At 40.4% G+C, this 25,292-nt stretch overlaps 1 protein-coding gene and 1 long non-coding RNA gene across 2 annotated transcripts; one reads left to right on the plus strand and one right to left on the minus strand.

Moving 5' to 3' along the window:
- Positions 1 to 3,590: 3,590 nt before the first annotated feature.
- LOC139560135 (PAX-interacting protein 1-like) lies at positions 3,591 to 16,911 on the minus strand. The gene is made up of 20 exons (XM_071376670.1): positions 16,685 to 16,911; positions 15,651 to 15,785; positions 15,488 to 15,531; positions 15,299 to 15,362; positions 15,066 to 15,176; positions 13,846 to 14,478; positions 12,884 to 13,685; positions 12,594 to 12,688; positions 12,369 to 12,464; positions 11,908 to 12,045; positions 11,580 to 11,701; positions 11,196 to 11,380; positions 10,954 to 11,065; positions 7,747 to 7,849; positions 7,390 to 7,558; positions 6,874 to 6,974; positions 6,545 to 6,679; positions 6,360 to 6,435; positions 6,184 to 6,245; positions 3,591 to 5,632 (listed from the first exon to the last, which is right to left on the minus strand). Exons 1-20 carry the CDS (start codon positions 16,763 to 16,765, stop codon positions 5,618 to 5,620), a joined length of 3,279 nt encoding a protein of 1,092 aa, XP_071232771.1. The 5' UTR covers positions 16,766 to 16,911; the 3' UTR covers positions 3,591 to 5,617.
- LOC139560136 (uncharacterized) lies at positions 16,214 to 19,611 on the plus strand. Its single transcript, XR_011671872.1, has 3 exons — positions 16,214 to 16,279; positions 18,855 to 18,901; positions 19,340 to 19,611. It is a non-coding gene; the product is annotated as an uncharacterized lncRNA (long non-coding RNA).
- The last annotated feature ends 5,681 nt before the right edge of the window (positions 19,612 to 25,292 follow it).

Below are 25,292 nucleotides of genomic sequence, written 5' to 3' on the forward strand. Positions count from 1 at the left end.
TTTGCTGTATGCTTCTATTTGTTCATGTTATATTCATTTGTATAATTGTATGAAAATATGTTTACTGGCGTAGGTATTGATGCAAAATATGTTTGCACTTCCTATTATTGCCCAACAGAGGGCAATGTACACATGCAATTTTACACAGGAAAGAGGGCAGCCAGACAGCAAAACTCTAGTTTGCTTAACAGTATTTTTCAAATGTTCAGAATCATTTACATAAAATAACTATACGTAAATGTAATACAGATTTCAAACAGATTTTGAAGCAATAATTTGCTTCAAGTCCAAAATAAATATGTGAAATTCTAAAAGAGCTGAAACAATAGATCTTAAATATGGTCTCTGATTAGGTCATGGATATTGCTCTGACAAAGAAATAAACATGACATAAAAACACATTTAGACTTTACAGATATCTGTGAGAGAATGTCATTAACACATTTATCACAGAGGGAAAGAAACATAATGAGATATCTCATCCTTTTAATTAGTAAATTATTAGTAATTAGTTTCATTAAATGATAATTAGCTCATATGTAAATTCCAGACATAATGAATCCCAATGCCCATCTACGGTAATTAGCATATCATCATTCTGCATCATATTTAACACAGGAAAGTTGAAGAGAGTCCAGATTGTGAGATGCAACTCAGAGGGAGGGATTGCTGGTAATTAAAAATAACTCATTTTAGCATCATAGGGTTAATTATGATATCTCCCAATGCATTATGGTAGAGCTACATCAACAGCACAAGTCTAGGAGGACATCCACAAACCAACAAGGAACTTTCTGTCAGTTAATCAAAGATGTGGCTCCCTAATTTGCATTTCTAATTGGAATTACTGTAATGAGGGTGTGAATTAGTATGCTTGCCAAATTAGTCAAGTAGTTTTCTGTAAGTAAAGTGGCTTGTAATACTAGAATTGTGAATGAGTTTGCCATGTTGTTAGATCTTCAGCAATGGTACAAGGCATGATAGAGGTGAAGTCAAGATGTTAACCCAGTAAGGATCTGTGTTTACAAATACCAACATATCCAGTACTGCCAAGAATGTCAATTAGCCTATTAAATCATACCATAGAGCCGTAGTCACCAACTCTGGTCCTGGAGTGTACAGGCTTTAATTCCAATCATCAAGGGCTTGACCATTAGTTGAATGAAGGAAAGTGTTAAAGTATTGCTCTTTGGCAGGAAAAGAAGTCTACACATGACCTTGTAGCTCCCCGGGACAAGTGTTGGTGACCAGTGCTGTGTAAAGAAATGTTTCCGATGGTCGGTCACAGTCAATTGTTGTGGCTAGAAATAGATTAGGGTAGAATGTGTTCAAATATATTGTCTTCATTTTTAACACTGTTTCCCTAAATCAATAAAAGTGCATCAAGTGCAGTCTTTTTTGGTATAAAAAGCTTTATTCAATCCATATCGCGGAAGTTCAGGATTACAGCGTGATTGAAAATTAAAGGCAATACTCCCGCGTTATCAGAGACTGAATTCACAGTAAACGGTGCATATCTCGGCTCAATCGGAAATGACAAATAGATTTCTATAGCACAATCTGAAAGGTTTAAGAGATGCAGATTAAATAGAGCCCTTAGATGGGTCATCATAGCAAAGTTTAGTAGCTAAAGGGCGTATTCATTATGCAGATACTTTTGCAAGACGTTTCTTAAAATGGAAGCAAACGTGAAAATGTTTCCAATATAAACTCTCGTTTTAGTTGCAAAACACAACTGTTTGGACTAATGATTAAACACCAATACTGCAGAGAGCAAACAAATAATCATTTGGAGGGGGTGACAGTAAGTGACACTAAATTGTAGTGGGATGAAGTAGATGAAGTGGGGCACTATTGTCTCATTAGAAATACATTAGTGTCCCACTTCACCTGGCACATTAAAGTATCAATGAGATTTTTTAGAGGTTTATAGATAACACATAGTGTTTTTACAATTTTGTGTCAATGACCTTATAACTAGACCCTCTTCATGCTATTGGGAAATTGATTTGGGGACATTCCAAGCTCCTGGTGAAAATATAACTAAAGGAGTCTGCACAGCTTTTACTTGACCTGAAACACCTCTATTATTCCCAAAATGCTGTCCCCTTTCACAAATTGAGCATCTTTTCTATCCTACGTTTCTTACATCAGTGTCCTTCCTTTCCTACCCTTGTTATTTCCTTCCACTGTCATCCTATACGGTTTATGTGCTACTTAGACTCGATTTTGAAATGTTATGAACAATTAAAACAACATCATTTAATGTACAGTACTTTAGAATATCTAATGAAGGAAATTACATTTAAATTGATTAAAAGTTTATTTTGTGAATTTTTATAGCTTGAAAGGTCCCTGTCCCACTATTCTAACACCATTCAGGGGAAGTGGGACAGTACTATCAATCTAAATTTCATAAAATATAAAATCTGTTTACATGAATGGTTATCATATTTTAAAACACTATCAACTATTCATTCTAGTACCAAAAGCTAGATTGTTAAATTATAATTGACAGAATGACAGCCTTATCATTCTAGTGCAAGGTTTCATAGTACGCCGGTTTTTCATGATTTTCAACGGGTCACCCCATCTAAGAAACCTGAACACACACATACACTACAGTAAGGTCATACTAACCAAACCATTTTTTTCATTCCAGAACACATACAGCAACAACCCAATAACATTTGTTGTGGTTAGTTAGCAAAATGACCATAGTACAGTACCCTCATACACAAATGTGCCACGACACCTGATGACTTCACTTAAATCAATAATGAAAGTGGGTGCAATATACTCTAAGTCAGAGGCTTTATGCAATTAATTTGAGGAGGGCACTGATGGTAAGCTCTGGCATATATAGACATGTATTTAGTTCAATAATAACTACTACCTATTCATCAAACTGTAGGTACCCTCTGTCTTTGTTCTTTTTTTATTCAATGGACTTTCCTCTTGTAGCTTAATTCCGTTATTACTGATTTGGTACATCCTTTGTTTGATTAGAGCTAGGTTTATTTTTAGATTACTATGAATCCCTGTACAGTGCTAGATTTCTTCAAACCCAAGGGTCTCAAGAAAGAGGGTCTCCTGTCCATAGTTACACATGGGTCCAGACAACAGGCATATCAAGGTTATTATTATACCTGTATGAAAAATGAAGGTTATTCAAAAGAAAACTATATGTCAGTAGAAGATAATAGCGTTGTGTACAGTACAGGATATCTAATATGACACAAACCATATTTATAAACCAAAAACTAAAATCAACAATGCACCAACAATTACTTGGTTCCAGATTTCCAAACTTCAACTTATTTGGAAAAAAATGTACTATACATGCTCAGCTCCCCAAAAGCGTTTCTGGCACACGACCTTGGCTGAGGCACTAATTCAATTGAGTGTTTTTGAGGGCATCACCTCAGGCTATTCACTCACCAGAGGGGCCAAGAGATAACTCCAGGCACTTGTCTGACAGCAAGCAATTTTCTATCACCATTAACTACTTTAATACTTCATTAACAATTAATTAAATCAAGTCTTTGAGGAATTATGTCTTAAAAGTAAGATCAAGAATAAAGACCATGTTCATTTTCAGAATCACCTGTATTCACCAAGTACTGTACATTTACGCATACCCAGAATTTGCTTCATTGTGAAGGTGCTGCCAGCAATAGACAATATACAAACAGAATAGACACAAGTCCACATAAACATCATACAGCATATACAGTATCGGTACAGTAAACATAACACTGGAGTTTAGGCTGATCGCAGTGGGAATATCTATCTATATAAACAGAGGATTTTACACAGTGCATATACAGTGTTGTGTGGAAGACCAGAGGTGTACATAATGAAAATGCAGTATAGTGCAGATTAGTATTTGAGGTCATTGATGACAAGGTGCAGTAATCATCCCAATGCAGTCACTTAATCCCCATGAGCCCGATGGCCGGTTGATGAGGGCCACAGCAGGGAAGAAACTGTTCAGGAGCAGGGCGGTATTGGTCATGATTGACCTAACCCGTCTGCCAGAGTGGAGTCTTTGAAAGATGGGGGGTCTGGTATGGGCAGGGTAGGAAATGATTGTACCTGCATGCTTCCTTGTCCTGGAGCTCTGCAGGTCCTTGATGGTGGGCAGGTGACAGCCTATGAACTTCTCCGCAGACCAAACGATGCGCTGCAGTTTGGACTTGCAGCAGGCAGACCCAAACCAGATGGTGATAGAAGAGATGAGGATTGACAATGATGGACGTATAGAACCGAACCAAAATTGCCCAAGAGAGTTTGAGTTTCCTCAGCTGGCGCAGACAGTACATCCTCGGTCGAGCCTTCTTGGTCACCACTGTGATGTTGTCCTCCCAGTTGAGGTTGAGAGATGATGGTCCCCAGGAATTTAAACATGACTTGGCTGTGCTGACAGCTGAGCAATCAATCTTGAAAGGGGAGAGTTGGTGGGGGGGGCATTTCCTGAAGTGTACCACCATCACCACGGTTTTGACTATGTCGAGTTCTAGGTTGTTGCGACTGCACCAGGCCACCAACCCTTCTACTTGGATGACCAGGTTTACATCAGCAAACTTGAGTGTTTTGACAGATGGGTCATTGGAGGTGCAGTCATTGGAGTAGAGGGTGGAGAGCATGCAACCCTGTGCTGATAGGGATTCTGAAATATGTTTTCCCATCTTAATGTGCGGTGACCTGTTGGTCAGGAAGTCAGTGATCCACGGGCAGATAAGAGTCCGATACGTTCAGCTGGGGGAGTTTGTGCTGTAGCAGGTCCAGAATGAATGTGTTGAAGGCTGAGCTAAAGTCCACAAACAATATCCTCGGGACGGCGTCGTCTACAGACAGATCTATTGGCTCTGTAGACGAACTGCATGGGGTCAAGGAGGGTGTCGATGGGGGTTTTGAGATGGGACAGGACCAGATGCTCAAAGGTTTTCATGATGACCAAGGTGAGCGATGCAGCACTGTAGTCATTCAGGCTGACTGAAAATGTCAGTGAAAACAGGGAAAGCTGGTCAGTGCAGTGCTTTTGGTAGTCAGTGCTGTTTGGTTCAATACATGAAACCAACCAACTCTGCTTCTTGTTTTGCGATTGTAAATTTGCCACTGGCATAAGAGTTTCAGCACTGTTCCATGAATATCTAAAGAGGTATATTTGTGAGAAAGCAAAGAAATCTAAGATTCATTTTGACAACAAAGTTCTGATTTTATTCCAAAAGTGTTGAATAATTGCTAGAACCTTAATAGAATAAAAAAAATGAAAACCAATCCATAATTTAAACATTCAGTCCACAAAAATAACATCAATTTATGTATGCATTATCAGCGATTGTTACAAAAACCTACAAAACAACGATTATCTATTCACAGGGTACAAAATCTTGCAAAATATCAAGAGCAGTGTGACTGTACAGCAGTGTGACTGTACAGCAGTGTGACTGTACAGCAGTGTGACTGTACAGCAGTGTGACTGTACATTGCAACTTGTTTCAGTCGTCTTCATTGTTTCCTCCAGTACAGGACCTCAATGGAAAAATGCACTTCACTAAAACCCTCATCTTCACCTGACTTCTTCTAGTCTTCTCCTCCTTGGTCTTTGCCATCATGTGAATTTATTTGTGAGATTGTTAAGGAAAGTGGTGAGCAGGGCTTTAAATCTAGAATCCTTATTGGCTACATCCATTTTTTGACTTGTAAATTAAAGATATATACCGATTGATTCTTGAAAAATAGAACTTAGAAAATAACACTAATTTTGGGTTTAGTTGTTGTCAATTTGCAGTCTACAAATTATAATTATTTTCTGTCCCCCCGGACAAAAATCGCCCCACAGCTGAATCTAATGGCATACGCCTGCTGTATAGCCTCAAAACATGGTTAAAATTATCATTTTGACCTCATGGAGGGTCAGTCCTGAAATTGAAGGTGGTTACATTTTACCAGGCCCATCACGCAGCAGAGGCGGGGTGACCACTTTGTTATGGTTTCAATTAATCACAATAAGAATCATTGCAATCAATTGACAATCTTGTTTTTGGCTGTGCTCAGTGGAATCCGAAAGGCAATCCCCTGTAAAGCATGAAAAACACAAAATCTCACTGCTGATAGACTGCCGATAGGTACTTATCACAGTGGGAGACCGTTCCTTCTCTTGCATTTAAAAGGATATGATTCATAATCCAAGCTCTGTGTCAATACTCCAGTCAATATAAACTCAGCATTGTGAACGTCTGTATGGAAGAAACAGGGGAGACAAGAGTTAGGTTTAGCCTCGAGTCAAAACAGGATGCCATAACTATCAGCCATATTCAAAGCACATGTCCACATTGACAGGTTCCTCTTACCAATGTTCTTCAAGAAGTACTCTCTACATAGATGAAGATCATTCTCACAGGATATCAGAATGATCTCAGGAAGGTTCTGAAAATAACAGGAAACATTCCATGAGTTCAGTAATAGTAGATCACCTCCGTCAATCTTCAAGTACACAGTTACAACAGTTCTGTGACTACATGGAGATGACCAGTACCCTATTCTGCTTGTGCTCCATTATTTTGCGGAAGGAGGGCTGCTTGGGGAGCACCTTTCCTCCTGCGCTCTCTATGATGGCTTTCATAGTGGTAAGGCTGGGACAGATTCCAGGGGTAATATAGAAATACTTGCCCTAGGGAGGGAGAAGAAAACAGAAGACATGTTTAAGAGCCAGTTGGGAATCTAATGCATCCAATCAGACAAATGGACTCTTATCAATCTGACTCAACAGAACAATTAAATATTTCCAAATATCCACACATGGTGTCCACTAACCAGGCAGATGGATATTGGGGATAGATTCCACAAGTGCATGGGATCACTAACCTTGAAGAGTGGTGCAGTGTGGGCCCTCTTCAGTGACTCTTCCAGACTGAAGCCGAATAGCACCTCTGCCTCTGCATCTTTTAGCATGTAGTTCTGCTCATCTGAATGAACAAACACACATACTCTAAAGCCAGACTCACTCTAAAAAGATACACACAAAAAGGATGACATCACAACTATCTCGCAACATGAAACTCCCTCCCACAGATCCATTATCTAATAACTGAATACCAACTTAAAGCTAGAATCCTTAGTTGCTACATACATTTTTGGACTTTATGATATGTACCCATTGATTCTTGAACAACTTATAAATGCCTTATGAGCTTAGGTCAACTATCATATAGTCTTAAAACATGGTTAAAACTATATTATTTGTCCTTGCATCAATAGCTCAGTCTGTGAATTTGAGAGTGGTTACATTTCTTCAGGCATATCCCTCAGCTTTTTTACTAAAGCAGAGACGGGGTGACTGCTTTGTTATTGTTTTGATTAAGGATTCTCGCTTTAAAGTACCAACAAACTTCTGGCTCTTCCAGCTCTCTTCTAACCACTCAGGGGTGACGATGTGCTCGACAATGGACATCGCCGTGAGGAACTTCACAGTCCTCGTCACCTTGTTGGCCACCAGATGGGTGCACTTTTGAGCACTCTTTGCGATCTCCCCTCCAAGGTTGTGCAGCCTCTGAACAGACAGAAGGGGACATCGGATGCATTGTTAGAGGCAGAGTGCTGCGAATCGGATGTGAGCCTGTAAAAACTTTTACCTAAATATCGGTGATGGATATTCTTGCCAACAGTAATTCACAACAAAGGCTTCTGTTTCCTGCAGACTCTTGCTCAGCTGTGCATAAACATAGACATAACAATTACCTTCATGAATTGTTGGACCTGTGTTGGCTCAAAGCCAGTGAAGAAAATGTACGGTGTGGATTCTGGTGGAAGCTTCTTGGTTGGGGCTTCGATCTCCTCAAGTCTACAATTGAGAGAATATTTGGATCATTGGGAGATAAACTTTGAGTTGACTGTCCTGTGAGGATCCGAATGGGTCAGATCAGCTTGGCAATGGCCGACAGTAACCAGACCTTCTCCCACCCACAGAGGGGGGAGGAGGGAGCTGCTGCCGGGTTGACAGCTCTCACCCTGTCTTACATCTGTCTGTAGAGGAGATCTAGTGTCTCCCTCGCCAGTATTAACCAAAGGATTGTCTTTGTTAACAGACTTTCCCCGACGAAACTCTAACACGTTCAAAAAGTGAATACTGGAACAATATTTCTAACATAAGAATGTGGGGAATGGTCAGTGGTGATCTATAGAAAACTAATGCCATATGGGTTGATATTTTGTGATGTCATTAAAGTGTTATAAAGGAAATACTGTAACTTGAAAAGTATATACAGTACATGTACGAAGTCTCCATCCTCTACGTTGTATATGAAATAAGACTTGAATGCAATTTTAGGAGCCATGAGATAATTTTTCTCCTATAAAACTTTGCATAGTAAGTAGCCACGCCCCGAGTGAGGTCAGAGAGCGTCAGCCAGACAGAACCTTCCCCTTCGACTAGAGTACATAAAAGGATTGGTAAAGAAATTAACATTTAGGCAGAGAGGCGTGCAGCTGCAGCACACATCCAAAGTGGTCGAACTCTGAATATCAACACGATTTGGAGAAGAAAACTCCCCTCTCAGACAATTACTGGTACAGCTAATTAGCTGTCCTAAGAAAGGTATCTAGAAAAGTGAATTTAAGTGGGACCACTCTACTACTCTTCTCAAATCACTGTAGTACGCTACTCTCATCACCAAATGGGAACCCGTCGACACGGCTGGCTAGCCTATCTTCCAGAGTGAACAACAGTAGAAGGAGGAGACCCCTTTTGGAGAATCAGAGCCTTACAAGCGTGCCGCTGAAAGGCCCATCACCCTTCCTAAGGAGGGCTGGTTCCGACAGAGATCCACAGCGAACGAAGGCATTCACATGTAAATACATTCATGATTTCTTACTCCAAACGGGCGGCGGTTCGTGTACAAAATATATGACTACTGTGAGAAAAGTTTCTAAAATGTATAAACGATAAGTGTTTATTTTTTTCTCTCGCTCTCCCCCTCTCCATGTCGTTGTGTAACAAGCCGCCATATGTTGTGTCAGTCCGCTAGGGACCTTGTCCTAATGTATTAATAAGTGTGTATGTTATCTTGTGTAATCATTTAGTTAGCTTGTAAATAAATAATTAAACCAATTTGTGTAGTACTGAATTATAAGTAAGGCTGGGGTTTTTGCAGATGCAGGATGTTACGACTGTTCCGAATGATGATGTGATACAAGGTTATGATTAATACGTTGACTGTTTTATGGATGTGATAGGTAAAGATCTTTAGAGTTCATTTGGGAGATGGTGACCCTTTAACTTCTTATGGCTGCAGGGGCAGTATTGAGTAGCTTGGATGAAAGGTGCACAGAGTAAACGGCCTGCTCCTCAGTCATAGTTGCTAATATATGCATATTATTGGATAGAAAACACTCTGAAGTTTCTAAAACTGTTTGAAATATGTCTGTGAGTATAACAGAACTAAAATGGCAGGCAAAAACCTGAGAAGAAATCCAAACAGGAAGTAGAAATTCTGAGGCTGGTCGATTTTCAACCAAGATCCCATTGAAATCACAGCGAGATATGGATGAGTTTGCACTTCCTACGGCTTCCACTAGATGTCAACCGTCTGTAGAACCTTGTCTGATGCCTCTACTGTGAAGGGGGGCCGAATGAGAGGGGAATTAGTCATCATTGCCACGAGCTGACCATGCTTTCACATGCACGTTCACATGAGAGGGAGCTCTGTTCCATCGCTCATCTGAAGTCAATCTAATTCTCCGGTTGGAACGTTATTCAAGATTTATGTTAACAACATTCTAAAGATTGATTCAGTACATCGTTTGACATGTTTCTACTGACTGTTACGGAACTTTTGGACATTTCGTCACGTTATAGTGGACGCGCTTTGTGACTTTGGAATTGTTTACCAAACGCGCTAACCAAAGTAGCTAATTGGACATAAATAACGGACATTATCGAACAAATCAAGCATTTATTGTGGACCTGGGATTCCTAGGACTGCATTCTGATGAAGTTCATCAAAGGTAAGGAAACATTTATCATGTATTTTCTGGTTTCTGTTGACCCCAACATGGCGGCTAATTTGGCTATTGTTCTGAGCTCCGTCTCAGATTATTGCATGATTTGCTTTTTCCGTAAAAATGTTTTGAAATCTGACACAGCGGTTGCATTAAGGACAGGTATATCTATAATTCCATGTGTATAACTTGTATTATCATCTACATTTATGATGAGTATTTCTGTTGAAACGATGTGGCTATGCAAAATCACGTGATGTTTTTGGAACTAGTGAATGTAACGCGCCAATGAAAACTCAGATTTTTGGTTATAAATATGAACTTTATCAAACAAAACATGCATGTATTGTGTAACAAGAAGTCCTATGATTGTCATCTGATGAAGATAATCAAAGGTTAGTGATTAATTTTATCTCTATTTCTGCTTTTTGTGAAAGCTATCTTTCGATGGAAAAATGGCTGTGCTTATTGTGGTTTGGTGGTGACCTAACATAATCGTTTGTAGTGCTTTCGCTGAAAAGCATATTTGAAATCGGACACTTTGGTTGGATTAACAACAAGATTACCTTTAAAATGATATAAGACACATGTATGTTTGAGGAATTTTAATTATGAGATTTCTGTTGTTTGAATTTGGCGCCCTGCACTTTCACTGGCTGTTGTCATATCGATCCCGGTAGCGGGATGCAGCCATAAGAAGTTTTAAACAACCGCTCTCGTGGTGCCCCAAATTCCTAATGAGTTAATTGATGATTGATGATTAATTTAAATGGGATAACAATTAAAACAGTTAGTTGATTAGATAAATAACAGTCATAAGATCAATGAAAGTCACAACATATCCCAATATACAAAGATGTATTTTTAGAAACAAATTCTGCAGATTGTCTAACTCATCTTCATACCATGCTACACACCACTGTGAAAACTAGGGTGATGGAGTCTCACCTTGGTTTCTTATTTGGATGCTGGGAGTTTGACTCAGACTGTTTCTGCTTTTGTTGCAACTGCAATGCCTCCAACACATCAGGCGAAACCTTCACAGGAGCCCGCCAAGCACCTAAAATTAAGTCCAAAAGGAGAAAAAGTAATTATATTCACACCTATGTTTAACAGATGGTTGTCCATCTTAACAAAAACTTCCATATAAAGTCCCCTTGCCCCCACTGTAAGACTTCTGAACCCTGTACCCAGTAGGTTCTGAACCAGATGCTGGTTGGGGATGAGTGGTTCCTGCAGGTTGAAGTTGGAGTATCTGCTGTGCTGGACCTGCCGGAGGACTTCAAAGTTCCCCAGGAGAATGTCACAGAGCCACTGGGCGTTGACGCAGGGGATCCTCCACTCCTTGGCCTTCTCATACTTCAGACCACTGGGCCTGAGGGGACAGGGAGGGAGAAACGGTTAATAGATGGGTTTACTACAGTAGAGTAAAACAGACATGATACAAGCATTAACACACAAAATTAAACCTGACACCCATCCACACAAACATGAATACGCCAATGACTTGATTGTGCCAGCAACATTTACATGCCATTCATAATAGGTGAGAACATATCAAGGTCATCTCTTACTCTCTACAGATGAGCACAGTGTTACTACGACAGAGGTAGCCTGTGTATCTGGCTCCTGCCAGGTAGGCCATCAGCTTCAGGTCGTCACGTTCTGAGTCCACGAAGCCAGTTACGGAGATGATCTGAGGAGAGAATGATAGCAATGTCGATGGACTTAGTATAGAAGCTAAGCTATAAGCACCATTTATGAGTCATAGGCTTGCAAGTCTAGTCATTACCTCATGATACACCAAAGCAAAATGTATCATTGTTTCAAATTAAAAACATACGACAGCAACCCATGTTAGATGTTTTTAATGGGGTGCGATAAAAAGGAAGTGATGCGTACGTGTTGTGAGCAGGGCTTGGCTCCTGGTGGGAAGGCGAAGGGGAGGTGTAGGGTTCTGTGAGGAGGAACCATCTTCTTCTTCTTCAGGATGGTGTTCAGCCAGTGGGCAGTGACACAGCGCCTCCCCTCTCGTAGGGCCTGAGGTACAGCAACAAGAGAGATTACATTTAAAACCTAATCTAACTGACAAAGACACAAACAGATTTTGGCCTTCAAACAGGCCTTTAATTTTTTATGTAACCTTTATTTAACGAGGCAAGTCAGTTAAGAACAAATTCTTATTTACAATGACGGCCTACCCCGGACGACGCTGGGCCAATTGTGCGCCGCCCTATGGGACTCCCTATCACGGCCGGATGTGAAACAGCCTGGAATCGAACCAGGGACTGTAGTGACACCTCTTGCACTGAGTTGAAATTCAACCTTTAGTTGAAATGAAAAAACGATTTAGTGATGCTTACCTGGACATACATGATGCTGACTTGAGTTTCACAGAGCAGGTGAGTGCAGCGGTTGCTGAGAGAGGAGTCCACAATTCCACCATAGGCCTGGATAATCTGTGATTGACAAAATACAACTCAGCAATGCAAGGGGCAAAATAGTAGTTGAACAAATGCAGTTATAATGCTGTTTGCTCAGATACAAGATAAAGATAAGGCCATGAAAAGACAAAGTCTTTCTCTTACTCTCTTCCACGTGGCTAGGAGCTGCTTGTCTGCCATCTGCTCTGGGTAGTCAGCGATAGCAAACACACAGCCCACCAAGAAGCTATCTTCTGGAACTACAGCAGCAAATAGAAACATGATTGGTTAGTCAAACAAATCATAATCACAACCATTAAAAACATAATGATGATCATTGGCTGTATTTCATCTGATCACAATTGTTTCATGTATTTTTATAACAGATTTTTTTCTAATGAACTGAAACAGAAAGTGAAACTGACTGAAATCTATGTTAGTAAGAGTGAACTTACTCTCTTGGCCTGGCTCGTGGCCAAACAACTGGTGCACTTGAGGAAGCTGAGGCTGTAGTGACCCTTGCTGCTGCTGGCTCGGATGCTGCTGCAGCGACTGCTGCTGGCTCTGGAGATGCTGCTCCTGCTGCTGTTGAAGCTGCTGCATGTGCTGCTGCTGCATCTGTTGCTGCAGGAAATGCTGCTGCTGTTGGAGGTGTTGTTGATGGAGTTGCTGCTGCTGGTTCTGCTGCTGTTGGAGCTGTAACTGGAGCCTGTGCTGCTGGAACTGCTGTAACTGCTGTTGTAAAGCATGCTGCTGCTGCTGCTGTTGTTGGAGCTGCTGCTGCTGCTGTATGGGCGGCCGGGAGAGCTGCTGTGGTCGCAGTTGTTGCTGCGAGAATGCACGTGGCGGTTGCTGTTGTTGTTGCTGGGGGAAGATCTGTTGTTGGTGGATCTGCTGTTGGTGCGGCTGCTTCTGCTGCTGCTGGATGAACTGATGGGCCGGTTGTTGTGACAACTGAGGAGGGAAACCTTGCTGAGGAACCTGTGGTTGCTGTTGCTGCAACTGCATGAGTTGCTGTGGTGGAAGATGCTGCAGCATGGGGTGCTGTTGCTGTGGCAGCTGCTGAGGTGGGTGTTGTTGTGGCTGTTGGGGGACCTGATGGGACTGCTGCTGCAGTAACTGCTGCTGTGCTTCGGCTGTGAGCTGCTGCTGACCTTGGGGCTTCACTTGGTTGAACAGGAGCGGGTTGGGTTGGGTGTTAGGCTGGCCCAGGTTCGTTTGCTGCTGCTCCAATGTCTTCGTTGAGGCAGAGAGACTCTGTAGGATCCGTGGTAAGAAACCAAACAATTTACATTTTAGCACTGCTTTTAGAAATGGACTAGGAAATTTGGACTTCCAAGTATTTTACGCCACTAAAGCAAAAAGAAACCAAGCAAGAAAGAAAGCTTTTGAGCACATTAAAGGACAGTATTCTTACATGTGCAACGCTGGAGGGTCTGCTGGTCTGCTGGATGTCAGAGTTGTTGGTGATGTTCCGTAGCGTCCTGGCCGCTGGGCTCCAGCTTGCCATGCCCTCTGGCCTCTCTGCCCCCGGCTGGGCACCACTGGGTCCCAGGGCTGCCCGTGTGTCTGGTGGCCCTGCACTGCCCGGCACAGGGGGCACGCTGGCACAGAGGTTGATCAGGCCAGAGTCCTTCCCTGGCTGCAGTCTGCGTTTGGGACCCGGGGGTGGCCCGGTAATCTCTACTGGGGTCCAGTTCAGGTTCCGTTCCTCCTTCTCCGTGGAAGAGTCGTCCGAGTCGTCGAACATGAGCTCGTCTCGTCGCTCAGCTTTGGACGAGGTCCCTCCTCGGCCACTAGCAGGGGAGTCGTCTCTTGAGGAGCTGGATCTCCGGGACCTGGGGCCTGGGCGCCTGCGGCCTGGAGGGCTGTAGCTGCCCTCGGAGAGCGACTCATACTCACTCTCCTCATCCTCTTCCACCTCCTGGTAGGTCAACCGGGGGTGGTACAGAGCCTCGTCCTTCCGGCTCTTGTCTAACGCCGAGTGTGTGATCCACTCCGGCGTGACGATTTTGATGCTGCTGTGCTTCAGGGCGAGCTCATACTTTTCCTAGAACACACAATTTACACCATGGATCTACAGACATACAGTTCCGGTGTACAATATTTCACTGTGTAACTTACTGCAAAATTGGTGTTGTGGTGTCATCTGACCAACATAGTACCGCTATCAATATTGCAGATGTCAAGATTATTCGTTTTACTACAATACAACCTGAAGTAATAAAGATATGTTGTGTCCAGGTATTTCTCAGTGGTTAAGCAAGGACTAGACAACCCACAGGCAAGCTCTACCTCCTGGTGCCTGAGCACAAAGACAGCAGTAAAACAAGACATCCCCTTCCTGCAATAACCATCAGACATACCCGAGCCAAAGCAAGGCTAATAAAATATCCAATACAAGGAAGGCCTCAGCAGGCGCCTCAAAAGATCTTAAAATTAGCAACATGCAGACATTCTTTCTCAAAAGACTGTTCAATTCACCAATTTGTTCATGTGCTCCATGTTTTTCCCCCTATATTTGCCTTTGAGTCAGGAGAGCATTGGAATTATTTTACATTAGAAAAACACTTATTCCATCACACAAGAATGACAAAGCAACTTTTTATGGCTCTTATAGAATTGAAAAATAATTACCCCTTTTGGCTCTGGAACAATCAGGTGAGTGCATTTCTTGTTAAGGTTGAGTTGACAGTCACCGCCATAAAAAGTGATCAAGGCCCAAAGAGTGTTGAGATCTTCTGGTAGCTAAACAAAGAAATGCATGAGAAAGATGTTAACATTCTATAAAATACTCATCCTATGAATCCATAAACCATTTCCTAGATATGTGCATAATAGTTAAAAAGGTAATATGTAAAGGCACATACCTTTGGCAGACATGCCGTGACACCGAAGAATATTTGTCCCGACTCTGGGGAGAATCCTGTAACTCTGTATTATCTTTTGTCAAGGAAGTCATTCAACTCAAGTGTTAGGCTATTTGTTCAGCTTAAGTGTCAGAATATCAATCAGAAACATAAATAAATTGCCCGTAAAAAAAAAAGAAGAAAGGTTACGGTAGCAGGTCTCCACATCTTACGGACAAAGTCACCCAAGACGGCTGAAAAACAAAGAAAACAGAGTTTAATGTTTGAACTGTTCCTCATCCCTTCACACCAACAAGGCTACAGGTTTGTTAGTAATTGACTACATAAGGGGATCTACAATTCACACCCTTACCTTGACAACTGGAAGGTCAAAGACCTCTCGTGACTCCCCAACCTCTGGGTTATCCCCATCCTCTGCTATGATGTGTGTAGCCAAGGCATTGTATGAGACTTCTTTTCCTTTCCCCGCTTTAAGGAGCTGGACAACCTATAGTGCACATGAAATCACACCAATGAAACAAAACAGAACACCTGGAGTCGATTGCACCAGTTAAAGGCACATGATATGTCCATGTGTAAAATCCTGTCTCAAACCAAAGTGTGATAATGGAAGCCAGTAGGTTTCCAAGATGTTATTCATAAATCATGGGGTGGCCTGAAATGGAAGTTATCAATAGAAGATACTGTTGATTGCAGCTGTATTAGTAAATTACAAAAAACACTATTACAAACAAAAGCGCAATCGAGGAACAATTACATTTTTCAAGACGTATTTGATATTTAATATACCCTATGTACACGATTGATTAAATTACAGGAGTTATAAGAGAGTAAATTTAAGCCATTATTTGGCAGGAATTTAGAACTTGCAGCTCTACAATGGCGGGCATGTCCTCGCACATGCGCAATGTCAGGCGCACAATTCAGCAAGCGGACGATGGGCTCTCACCTCAATATATTATCAATCCATCTCGTTCTATGGTAATCCATACACATACAATTCAAACATTAGGACATTTCTGTGTTCTTGTCTTGCTAGCCAACTGCATTGAATTGTATAACAAAGTCCCTAGAATGCCAGGGTAATGGTTAGCAAGCTAGGTAGCCAGTATGTGCTATCAAAACTAGCTCGCTAGCTAACGTTAGTATCCAGCTGGCTATGGTAGTTCGGTAACCTCATCTGGATCAATGACAACTTCATATCTATTTGTAAATCGCAATAAATGTATTAATTCAAACGGCACATCCACAAACCATTCGGGTTACAAATGATCAATTTGAAGTGAAATTGGAACAGTAGACTGGTCGTTAGCTTTTCGTTAAGCTAAACGGCTATCGGTAAACATTGGTTGGCTAACGTTAGCTAGCTAACGTTGAGCTCTTCACCTTTTGGTCAATATCCCCGACCACGTAGAATTTAACATATTTGAAGAGCTCTTCTGGGACCTTCGGTTCTTCATCCGACATTACTATCCATAAAATGCTAATCGGGATATGTAAAACAAGATTACTAACAAGTTAAAGGACATGAAAAAGTTATTCCACTGCAAATGTTCATCTCAAGGCAACACTAGCGCCAAATCTCACTGTGCGCGCGCCATGGACCAGAGGATGTGACGATGAGGGGAGTGGGACAGAATAACATTCTTGTTTCAAAAGGGGCACACGGGGACAACAATTAAGTTACTTTAAAACAGTTACAGAGTTGAATGGCTGTGATAGGAGAAAACTGAGGATGGATTAACAACGTTGTACTTACTCCACAATGATTGACAGAGTGAAAACAAGTAAGCTTGTACAGAATACAAATATCCCAAAACATGCATCCTGTTTGTAATAAGGCACAAAAGTAAAACAGCAAAACAAATTGGCAAAGAAATAACCTTTATGTCCTGAATACAAAGCTTTATGTTTGGGGCAAATCCAACACATCACTGAGTACCACACTTCACATTTTCAAGCATGGTGGTGACTGCATGATGTTATGGGTATGCTTGTCACCGGCATGGACTAAGGAGTGTTTTATGATTTAAAAAATTAACGAAAGAGAGCTAAGCACATGCAAAATCCTAGAGGAAAACATGCTTCAGTCTGGTTTCCAACAGATACTGGGAGACAAATTCACCTTTCAGCAGGACAATAACCCAAAGCAAAAGGCAACACTGGAGTTGCTTACCAAGATGACATTGAATCGCTTGAAAATCGATGGCAAGACTTGAAAATGGCTGTCTAGCAATGATCAACAACCAACTTGACAAAGCTTGAAGAATTTTGATAAGAATAATGTGCAAATGTTAGAGGCTTACCCAGAAAGTCACACAGCTGTCATCGCTGCCAAAGGTGATTCTAACATGTATTGACTCAGGGGGTTAAATACTTATCTGATTAAGTGTTTTATAAAATAAAAAAATGTTTTTTACAAAAATCGTTGACACAAAATGACAATTAAATCCGTTTTAATCTCACTTTGTAACACAACAAAATGTGGAAAAAGTAAAAGGCAGGAGGTCTATGGCCCCCAAAACAAAACTGCCCTCATGTCAGGCAGCTCCTAGACAGCGCTTGATGCAGATGTAGCGACGATGGCCTTTTATTTAGCCTAGCTGTGGCAGAGCAGGAAAAGAGCCATATTATCAGACTGTAGCAGTCACAATTTATGATATAATGAGGCAAGTCATGCAAACAAAGACAGATCATAAGTGTGGACATGCAGAATGTTTTAAAGGCCTTCCACCCATGAAAAAATGTATATAAACATACTGTATTCATCTTTAAGGGTAATAATGTGTATGTTAGATTGTGACTGCTATCAGGCTAACATCTACTATAGGCAATGATGTAGTGTCAACAATAGGTGGGTAAACTCTGATCACCGGTCACGGTGAAAAAAGTTACACTTACTATACTCTCAATGCATTTGTCTGCAAAAGGTGGGTAAACTGTTGGGCAACAAAAAAGGTGGGTAAACTGTGTTTACTTGCGTTTACCCTCCACTACACCACTGACTGTAGGACTGATAAAGACTGTTATTTTCTATAAAAAAGGTGAGTAAACTGTGTTTACTTGCGTTTACCCTCCGCTACACCACTGACTGCAGGACTGATAAAGACTGTTCTTTTCTATACTATTGAGACCGTAACATGGTTTCCCCTATATTTCAAACACATGTAATTCACATTTTCCGAGATGTCTTCTACTCTGGAATTCATTCCTCCACAGTTCTTAGCTAATTGGCCTAATTACTTCATTAATTAGAAGGTGTCAAATTGAAGTCCTGTCAAACTGGCCACAGCGGGTGTGTATGAAATAGCCTATAGTTAAATAGCCATAGTGAATTATGGACATCAGTGTGAAAAGACCTTGACAAACTCTGAAATGCATCCAATTAAATCTGTAATGGGATCACTTAATTGACAGCTACATTACATACGAGAATGTGACCTTGTGACCTCAGAGTTAGAATTTGACATCCTTTATCTAAAGTGTTTGACAAGGTGAAGCAGTTTGATTAAAGTCAATTTTACCCATGCGAGCATATTGTCTTTCTCCTTTACAGGTATAGCATGCTCAAGAGGATTATATTAATCAAGCATGACTATTGAGGTAAGTACCTGTTCAATTGCAAGCACATCATGTCAGTTCATAAATTAAGTGTAGTGACCATTATGGCTCTATGATTTCATGACAGGGAGTCCATCTTGAAGCAACAGCTAACATGCTGTGCCTAGGTCCTTGGAAAACATTTTGGACAGTGAAAATGTTTCATATATATTTTAGACATCAGAAACATCTGATCATTCATAGAGCACATAAACAAACCCAATTGTTGGGTCACTGATTCTCTGGTTCCATAGATTACTTTCTATGAGGTAAATTTGGGTGAACTATCCATTTAAATAATCCATCTTCTTTGTATCCACTGAATGTTTTCCCAGGACTACAACAAGCTGCCACTAAGCATCACAAGTAGACCTTGTAGTCTATATTTTATTTGAGTTTTTAATTTGAATTACACTGAGACGTCTATTTTCTCACTAACAGGTCTGCCACCAGGCTCACCAGCAGCAACCATCCAGTATCAGTCCCATCCCTTCTGAGGCAGCTTCGTACACAGTCCTGGTGGGGGACTGACAGTCAGCCTTCCGCCCAGAGATTTCTGGGAGCAGGGCCAACTTTTCCTCTCTGGATCAACTCCATGGTAACGGTTCTGTTTCTTATACGAGCTGTGCCTCGGGTCATGAAGATAAGTGTGTATTCCATCCATGAATCATGGATCACATGTGGCCTATGTTGATCATTTTGTAATGACAATTATTAATTTTATGGACCTATTTACATAACAGATTGTCTGGACAATTACAATAAACCAGGTTTTTAGTTTAGCATGTTAAAATGGTAAAAAAGGTATCTGATATGCCAAAATGTTCTTAGATTTACAGTTGGAAAATCAACTGAAAGAAATGTTATAAAATCCCATGTATATCCCAAATATCTTAACCCAAATGCACCACTAGACAGCACTGTTTACACTTTCTGCTTATATGCCGGCTGGTTATCAGAATAACTCTGGATAATGGAAAGCAGAGACCCCTGCTGGAAAGAGACAACATTATTACTTATTTTGCTCGTGAAAAGAAATTCAAAACTACTTTCTAAGTAAGAGCAGTGATTGAAATCACAGAAAGTCACTCACACAAACGCATGTGCATTGTGCACACACTTCAAGAAACACTTCAAGGCACTTTCAAACATTTTCTAGGACCAATAGGTCAAACCATCATCAACTTTTATGGTACAGTATAGGCTACCTATTGTTAATTTCAATATGGGGGTAACATAAATTAAATTATGGAAATATTCTCTAAAGAAATAGTGAAATATTATCAGGGCTATTACTTTTTAATAACATTCTGTTAATTGAAATCCTGAAAATGACCTGCTGGAGAAAAAGGGAAAGAGCCAGCATGTCTAATAAAATATCCCTGGGGTCCATATACACTAGTACTTACACAGGGATTCAATCAGTGGGCTCAGATTAAAAAAAGGGAGCAGCACATTTTTTAATTGGGGCATTGTTCCCTGATAATCTATCAGAACAATACTATTTGGTCGATGAAATAACACATCACTAAGGCACTGTAAAGGAGATCGCTTCTAAATGTTATTCTACATTAGGTCAAGGTTTTAAGTTATCAATGCATATTATGAGAAGTAATTGAAAACAAACATATGTTATTTCATGGTCAATTATAATGCTGAATATTCAAGCCAGTTACACCAAGCACAACACAGTGGTCTCAGTCTTTCAAAAGTTCAATGCATTTCGTGACTTGCTTCTTTGAACTGAGTACAGTATAGGCTATTGTTGACCTCCATGCTGACAAATGATTAAAGTCCTCAGGACAGAGTGATAAATTATTTGTTAAATAATATTTAACATCAAGCAAATGCATTTACTGCACTTTGAATGAATAAATTTTGGCACCAAGGTTCAAACATTTCTGCTTTCCACCCTTTTTCATCTTTCCTTGTCTCTCGCTCTGAGAGAGTGTGAAGCTCTTCATGAAGTATTCTTGACAAAATGCATTATGAGAGGCCAGGTATTTTATCAAATCAAATGTCACATATGAGCCATAAAAAGATGTCACATAACAGTTGAGCATATTATAATGTATTATACATTCACTATTGAATGTACGTGCGTACTTCTACAGGGCTAAATTAGTGTCATATGAGTTTACGGGTTAAATAATCTTAGAATATTAGAATGTATTATTGTTTAACTTTCAATTATGATCAATGACTCAAACTTAATATACTGTATCATAGACTACTGAAGACAAGTAAAAGTCCACTAAATTCGTATTATGCACATGAGAAAACACATGGCTGGAATCCTTGTCTGTAAATGGATCAAGACACTTTTGCTTAGCATTATCAAGTGGTCCTAAATTACACGGATGGTGTCAGTTAAATTCCATTAAATTAAATTAAAGATCCAAATCATTATATAGGCCTATAAGAATTGATCAAGTACTCTATTTCACTGAATTACGCTATAATGTCTTTACTGAACTGACCGAAATTAAAATGCAATGGACCAAAACCCTCTTTTGTCGCTGTAGCCTGGTAGTTGCTGCAACCACGGTACCCCAAAAAGCAGAGGAAAAGACTGGAGTGGAGTTGACTGAAGAAACCCAGACTGGCTCCGTTTCAAACGCCTATTCAGATGTGATTTGTCCCCGCCAGGGCGATCAGGGTGATGAACCAGTAATTAAACCCCAAAAGCAATCGTCCCCTTGGCCTTTTCAACGTCTTGTCACTGGTCAAGGAGACTTGGTCACTTTGCACATAAAGGAAAGTGCGGACAGTGGGACAGATCAATAATCTAGGCCCCTCAAACTCAACTCCGGACCTCGAAACCAGCTCCGCTGCATTTTTTCATTGTTCCCCTCTAATCAAGGATTTGTTTAGACCTGGGACACCAGATGTGTGCAATTAATTATCAGATACAACAGAAAACCAGCAAGCTCCGGACCTCTTAGGGTAAGAGTTGAGTACCTCTGATCTAGGCTATGAGTAGATAACCAGCATGTCCTAAACTAGTTTCACTCAATTTCTCCAATAAGTTACATGTTTATGGAAAAATACACATGTAAATGACACGTAGCCTATACCTATATTAAAATTACATTCTTGACAACAAGCAATTGAGTTTTGTAACGGATTTATTTTACCGTTATTCACGATTAATTTCCCTGGGATATGACATTATGTGATGTAACATCGTTGTACATTAATGAGTTATATAAGGGTTAATCAACGAGGGGCTTGGCTATACGTTCTATGGGAAATAATGTTGAACGACGTGTACGGTGTGTTCCACGACCCGCACCCCCACCCCACACCGGGTGAACGTTAAGTTTTTTTCCTTAGCACTACACAGCTGATTCAAATAATCAAAGCTTGATGATAATTTGGCTATTTGAATCAGCTGTGTAGTGCTAGGGTAAAAAAACAAAACGTGCACGGATGGGCCAAGGACCGACTTTGGGAAACCTTGGTCAACTGAATAAAATGTGTCGGAAGATGTAGTTATTAGGCCTATACGGTATGTTAAACAGATCTACATAATCTAACCTAAAGGAAAACACTATGTAAATTGGATATGTCCTGGCCAGAAAAACCTTATCAGAGTTGAGACCAGTGTGCCGCACAATTTTCACCAACAGCTTTCCAGACTAAATAGGAAGTGGTCAGTAGCCTAACCTTTATCCGCATCCTCGGGGACCCCCTTAGTGTTTTCTCCCTCCGTTTGTTTTTCAAAGGCCAACCGGAAGCAGCAGGATCCCACATGACCCCTGCATTGTTACAGAGCAGATATCACAGCCATTCAATGGAGCACATCTGTGTGCTGCTGATCTGAGGCTATGATCTGTGAGCTGCAGCCAACGCTATAGCGTTCATTCACAAATCCCTCTGACCCTCTAGCGTATGAAGGGGAAGATAAACCAAATAGAAAGATACATTTACCCGAACAGAATGTTTTGGCTGGGCTAGGAGAGCTAGGATGGAAGTAACGAAAATGGGCATCAGGTAGGCCTAATAGAAATGGCTGGAGATTATTCAGTTCAAATAGGCTAGACTAGAATAGGACTCATAAGGCAATATTTTCCCAACTGTTTAGGCTAAGTCATGATGCAGATTTTTTATTTATTGAGTTGAATAATAATAATAGCCTATACAGAAAAGTGTTTAAGGAAAAGGTGCATATAGGTTGGTTGAACTGCGATGTTTTAAATATGAGCAGTTAATTATAATTTTGAAAAAGATATGAGTTGGCCTAAGACCAACTCTGTAAAGGGACGGATTGCACATTTGCAATCAATAGCCTACACCTAATTATATTTCTGTTTTACAGACAGATTTGCAGATTGTGAGAGTTGAGGATGTCACCATGAAGCACAGAAATGTCCATGAAATCTATTTCAATGGCTAATATTCACATCTCTGCACATTTGTTCATCTTTGCACTTCAATTGCAATATTAGATTATATAAGATAAGGTTTTGCTCAATTACACATGAAAGGCACAGTCACCATTTCAGTAGGCTATCAAATCTGCATGAGCTTAATATAAAATAAACATTACACCCTTGTTGTGGTTTATTAATTAGCTAATGTTACTGCTCAAAAGTGAAGTAAGTATTTTTGACTTTTGACTGTAAATCCTCTGGAATGCGGTTAAATAAAAGGTCATTGAAGGGAGGATCTACTTTCTATCACCCACCCTGATTTAAATGACGGAAAGTAGGCTAGGCCTATAGAGTGTCATTCTAGGATCCTTGTTTTGCCTAAGAAATTCAAAGCAGGTTAAAAGACATTTCGAATAATGGAGTAGCCATAATACAGGCTCAACAAAACCCATCTGACATCTGCTTGGACCTCTGACAACTTCAAGCTGTCTTTTTGATTACAGGCTCCAACTTCACCCATGAGTTCTGGTAAATTTGCAAATAAGCATTGTAGAACAGCGTAAATAATTTCAAATAACGTCAACACGTCTGCGGCACATCAGTTTCAATTGGAACACGAATGCAGTATTCCCCAAAAAGTTTTTCAGCCAATTGGAATTTCAGTGTTTGCTTCGTCACATGTAGCCTATACGCGCACCTCACCGTCCATGATAAAAGTGAGCGTTTCAAAAGCTGTTCATAAGCAAAGCACGTTGTCCTTTTAAGTGCTATAGGCATATGAATGTTGCATTTAATATTTGGTGCAGGTGCACTTTTTTTTAACCTTAACAATCAATACGGCATCAATATGATATGCAAACATAGGCATAATAGCCTGTATCACGACAAAAAGACCCGAAACAAAACTAATCACAAACATGTATTGAGATACTAGGTCTACAAAACAATAGGCCAATATTTTGCTGAATTACATTTTTTGGGGGGGGGAGGGGGTAGAAATTATTCAAAACCTTTTATGATTTAATACAGCCGTATAACGCAAAGGTTTGACCATATTTCGTGAACACATTTTTTTCATCTGTTTTTGATAGGCCTATATCCAAAGGTTTTCTATTCGGGATGTATAAACCCGTAACCTCTACATCCATCTATTAAGACAATGAAAGAGGGAAAATAGATCAGCTCAATCCAACTCAATATTCTCAAAAAGCAGCCAGTTTTGGACATTTCATATTTTAAAAGTAGCAGTCCAAAACATATATTTTCTTATTAGTTGGGCTTACAATCACTCCCATCAAAACACGACATCCTCAGGTCATCATTATCAATATGCTATTCTCGTCCATTATTTTGTACAGTAATCTTTTGCGGATCGTTTGGAGTAACTGGAGTAACGTCTGTCTTCTACATCCCCCAACTATAGGCCAACATTAAACACAAAATATGGATTCAGGTATATGGCCTATTCCAACAATAGGCTACATCGAGTTTTTTGGTGTTGCCATAGGCAATAGCTATCAAAAATAGAAAGTAACGATGTGCTCAATATGGCTGTATTACTATAACCTACTGCACACCAATTTTGGAGCGCAAGATGCGCTCTTGTTGACAGGAGTTAATTTCGCTCGGCAATATGTCGAAATGACCCACTTCGATTGTAGGCATATGACAGTTAGACAGTATATAGGCCCACTATACAGTCAAAAATGCCATGTGGGACTTTTGCAAATAATCATAAGATATAGTTATTTGGCCATAAAGGATTTAGGCTTATCTTTAAAAAATAATAACAGACATTGCTGAAACAAAATTTGCATCCCACTTAAGAGAGAACGCTTTGGCCTATGTGGGCTAGTCTAGGCTAAGCTGCTCTGCAAAATATCTCTCCACAAACCTTGAATGAGCATTCATGATTATTCATTAGCCTATTGGCTATCCTGTTTGGGCTAATGGCTGCATTTTACCTAAAGACGGGACCTGAGGACATCACCCATGGCTTAGGACACTGAGAGAAGACT

This window comes from Salvelinus alpinus, chromosome 30 (assembly GCF_045679555.1).
Source record: "Salvelinus alpinus chromosome 30, SLU_Salpinus.1, whole genome shotgun sequence".
Classification (NCBI taxonomy): Eukaryota; Metazoa; Chordata; class Actinopteri; order Salmoniformes; family Salmonidae; genus Salvelinus; species Salvelinus alpinus.

Excerpts from the sequence above, each read along its gene's own strand:
- LOC139560135 (XM_071376670.1), bottom strand. The coding sequence starts at position 16,765 with ATGTCGGATGAAGAACCGAAGGTCCCAGAAGAGCTCTTCAAATATGTT. Across the intron at positions 12,046-12,368 it reads TCAGCATCATGTATGTCCAG|GCCCTACGAGAGGGGAGGCG; the intron begins GTAAGCATCACT and ends GCTGTACCTCAG. Across the intron at positions 11,702-11,907 it reads CCAAGCCCTGCTCACAACAC|ATCATCTCCGTAACTGGCTT; the intron begins GTACGCATCACT and ends TTCTCTCCTCAG.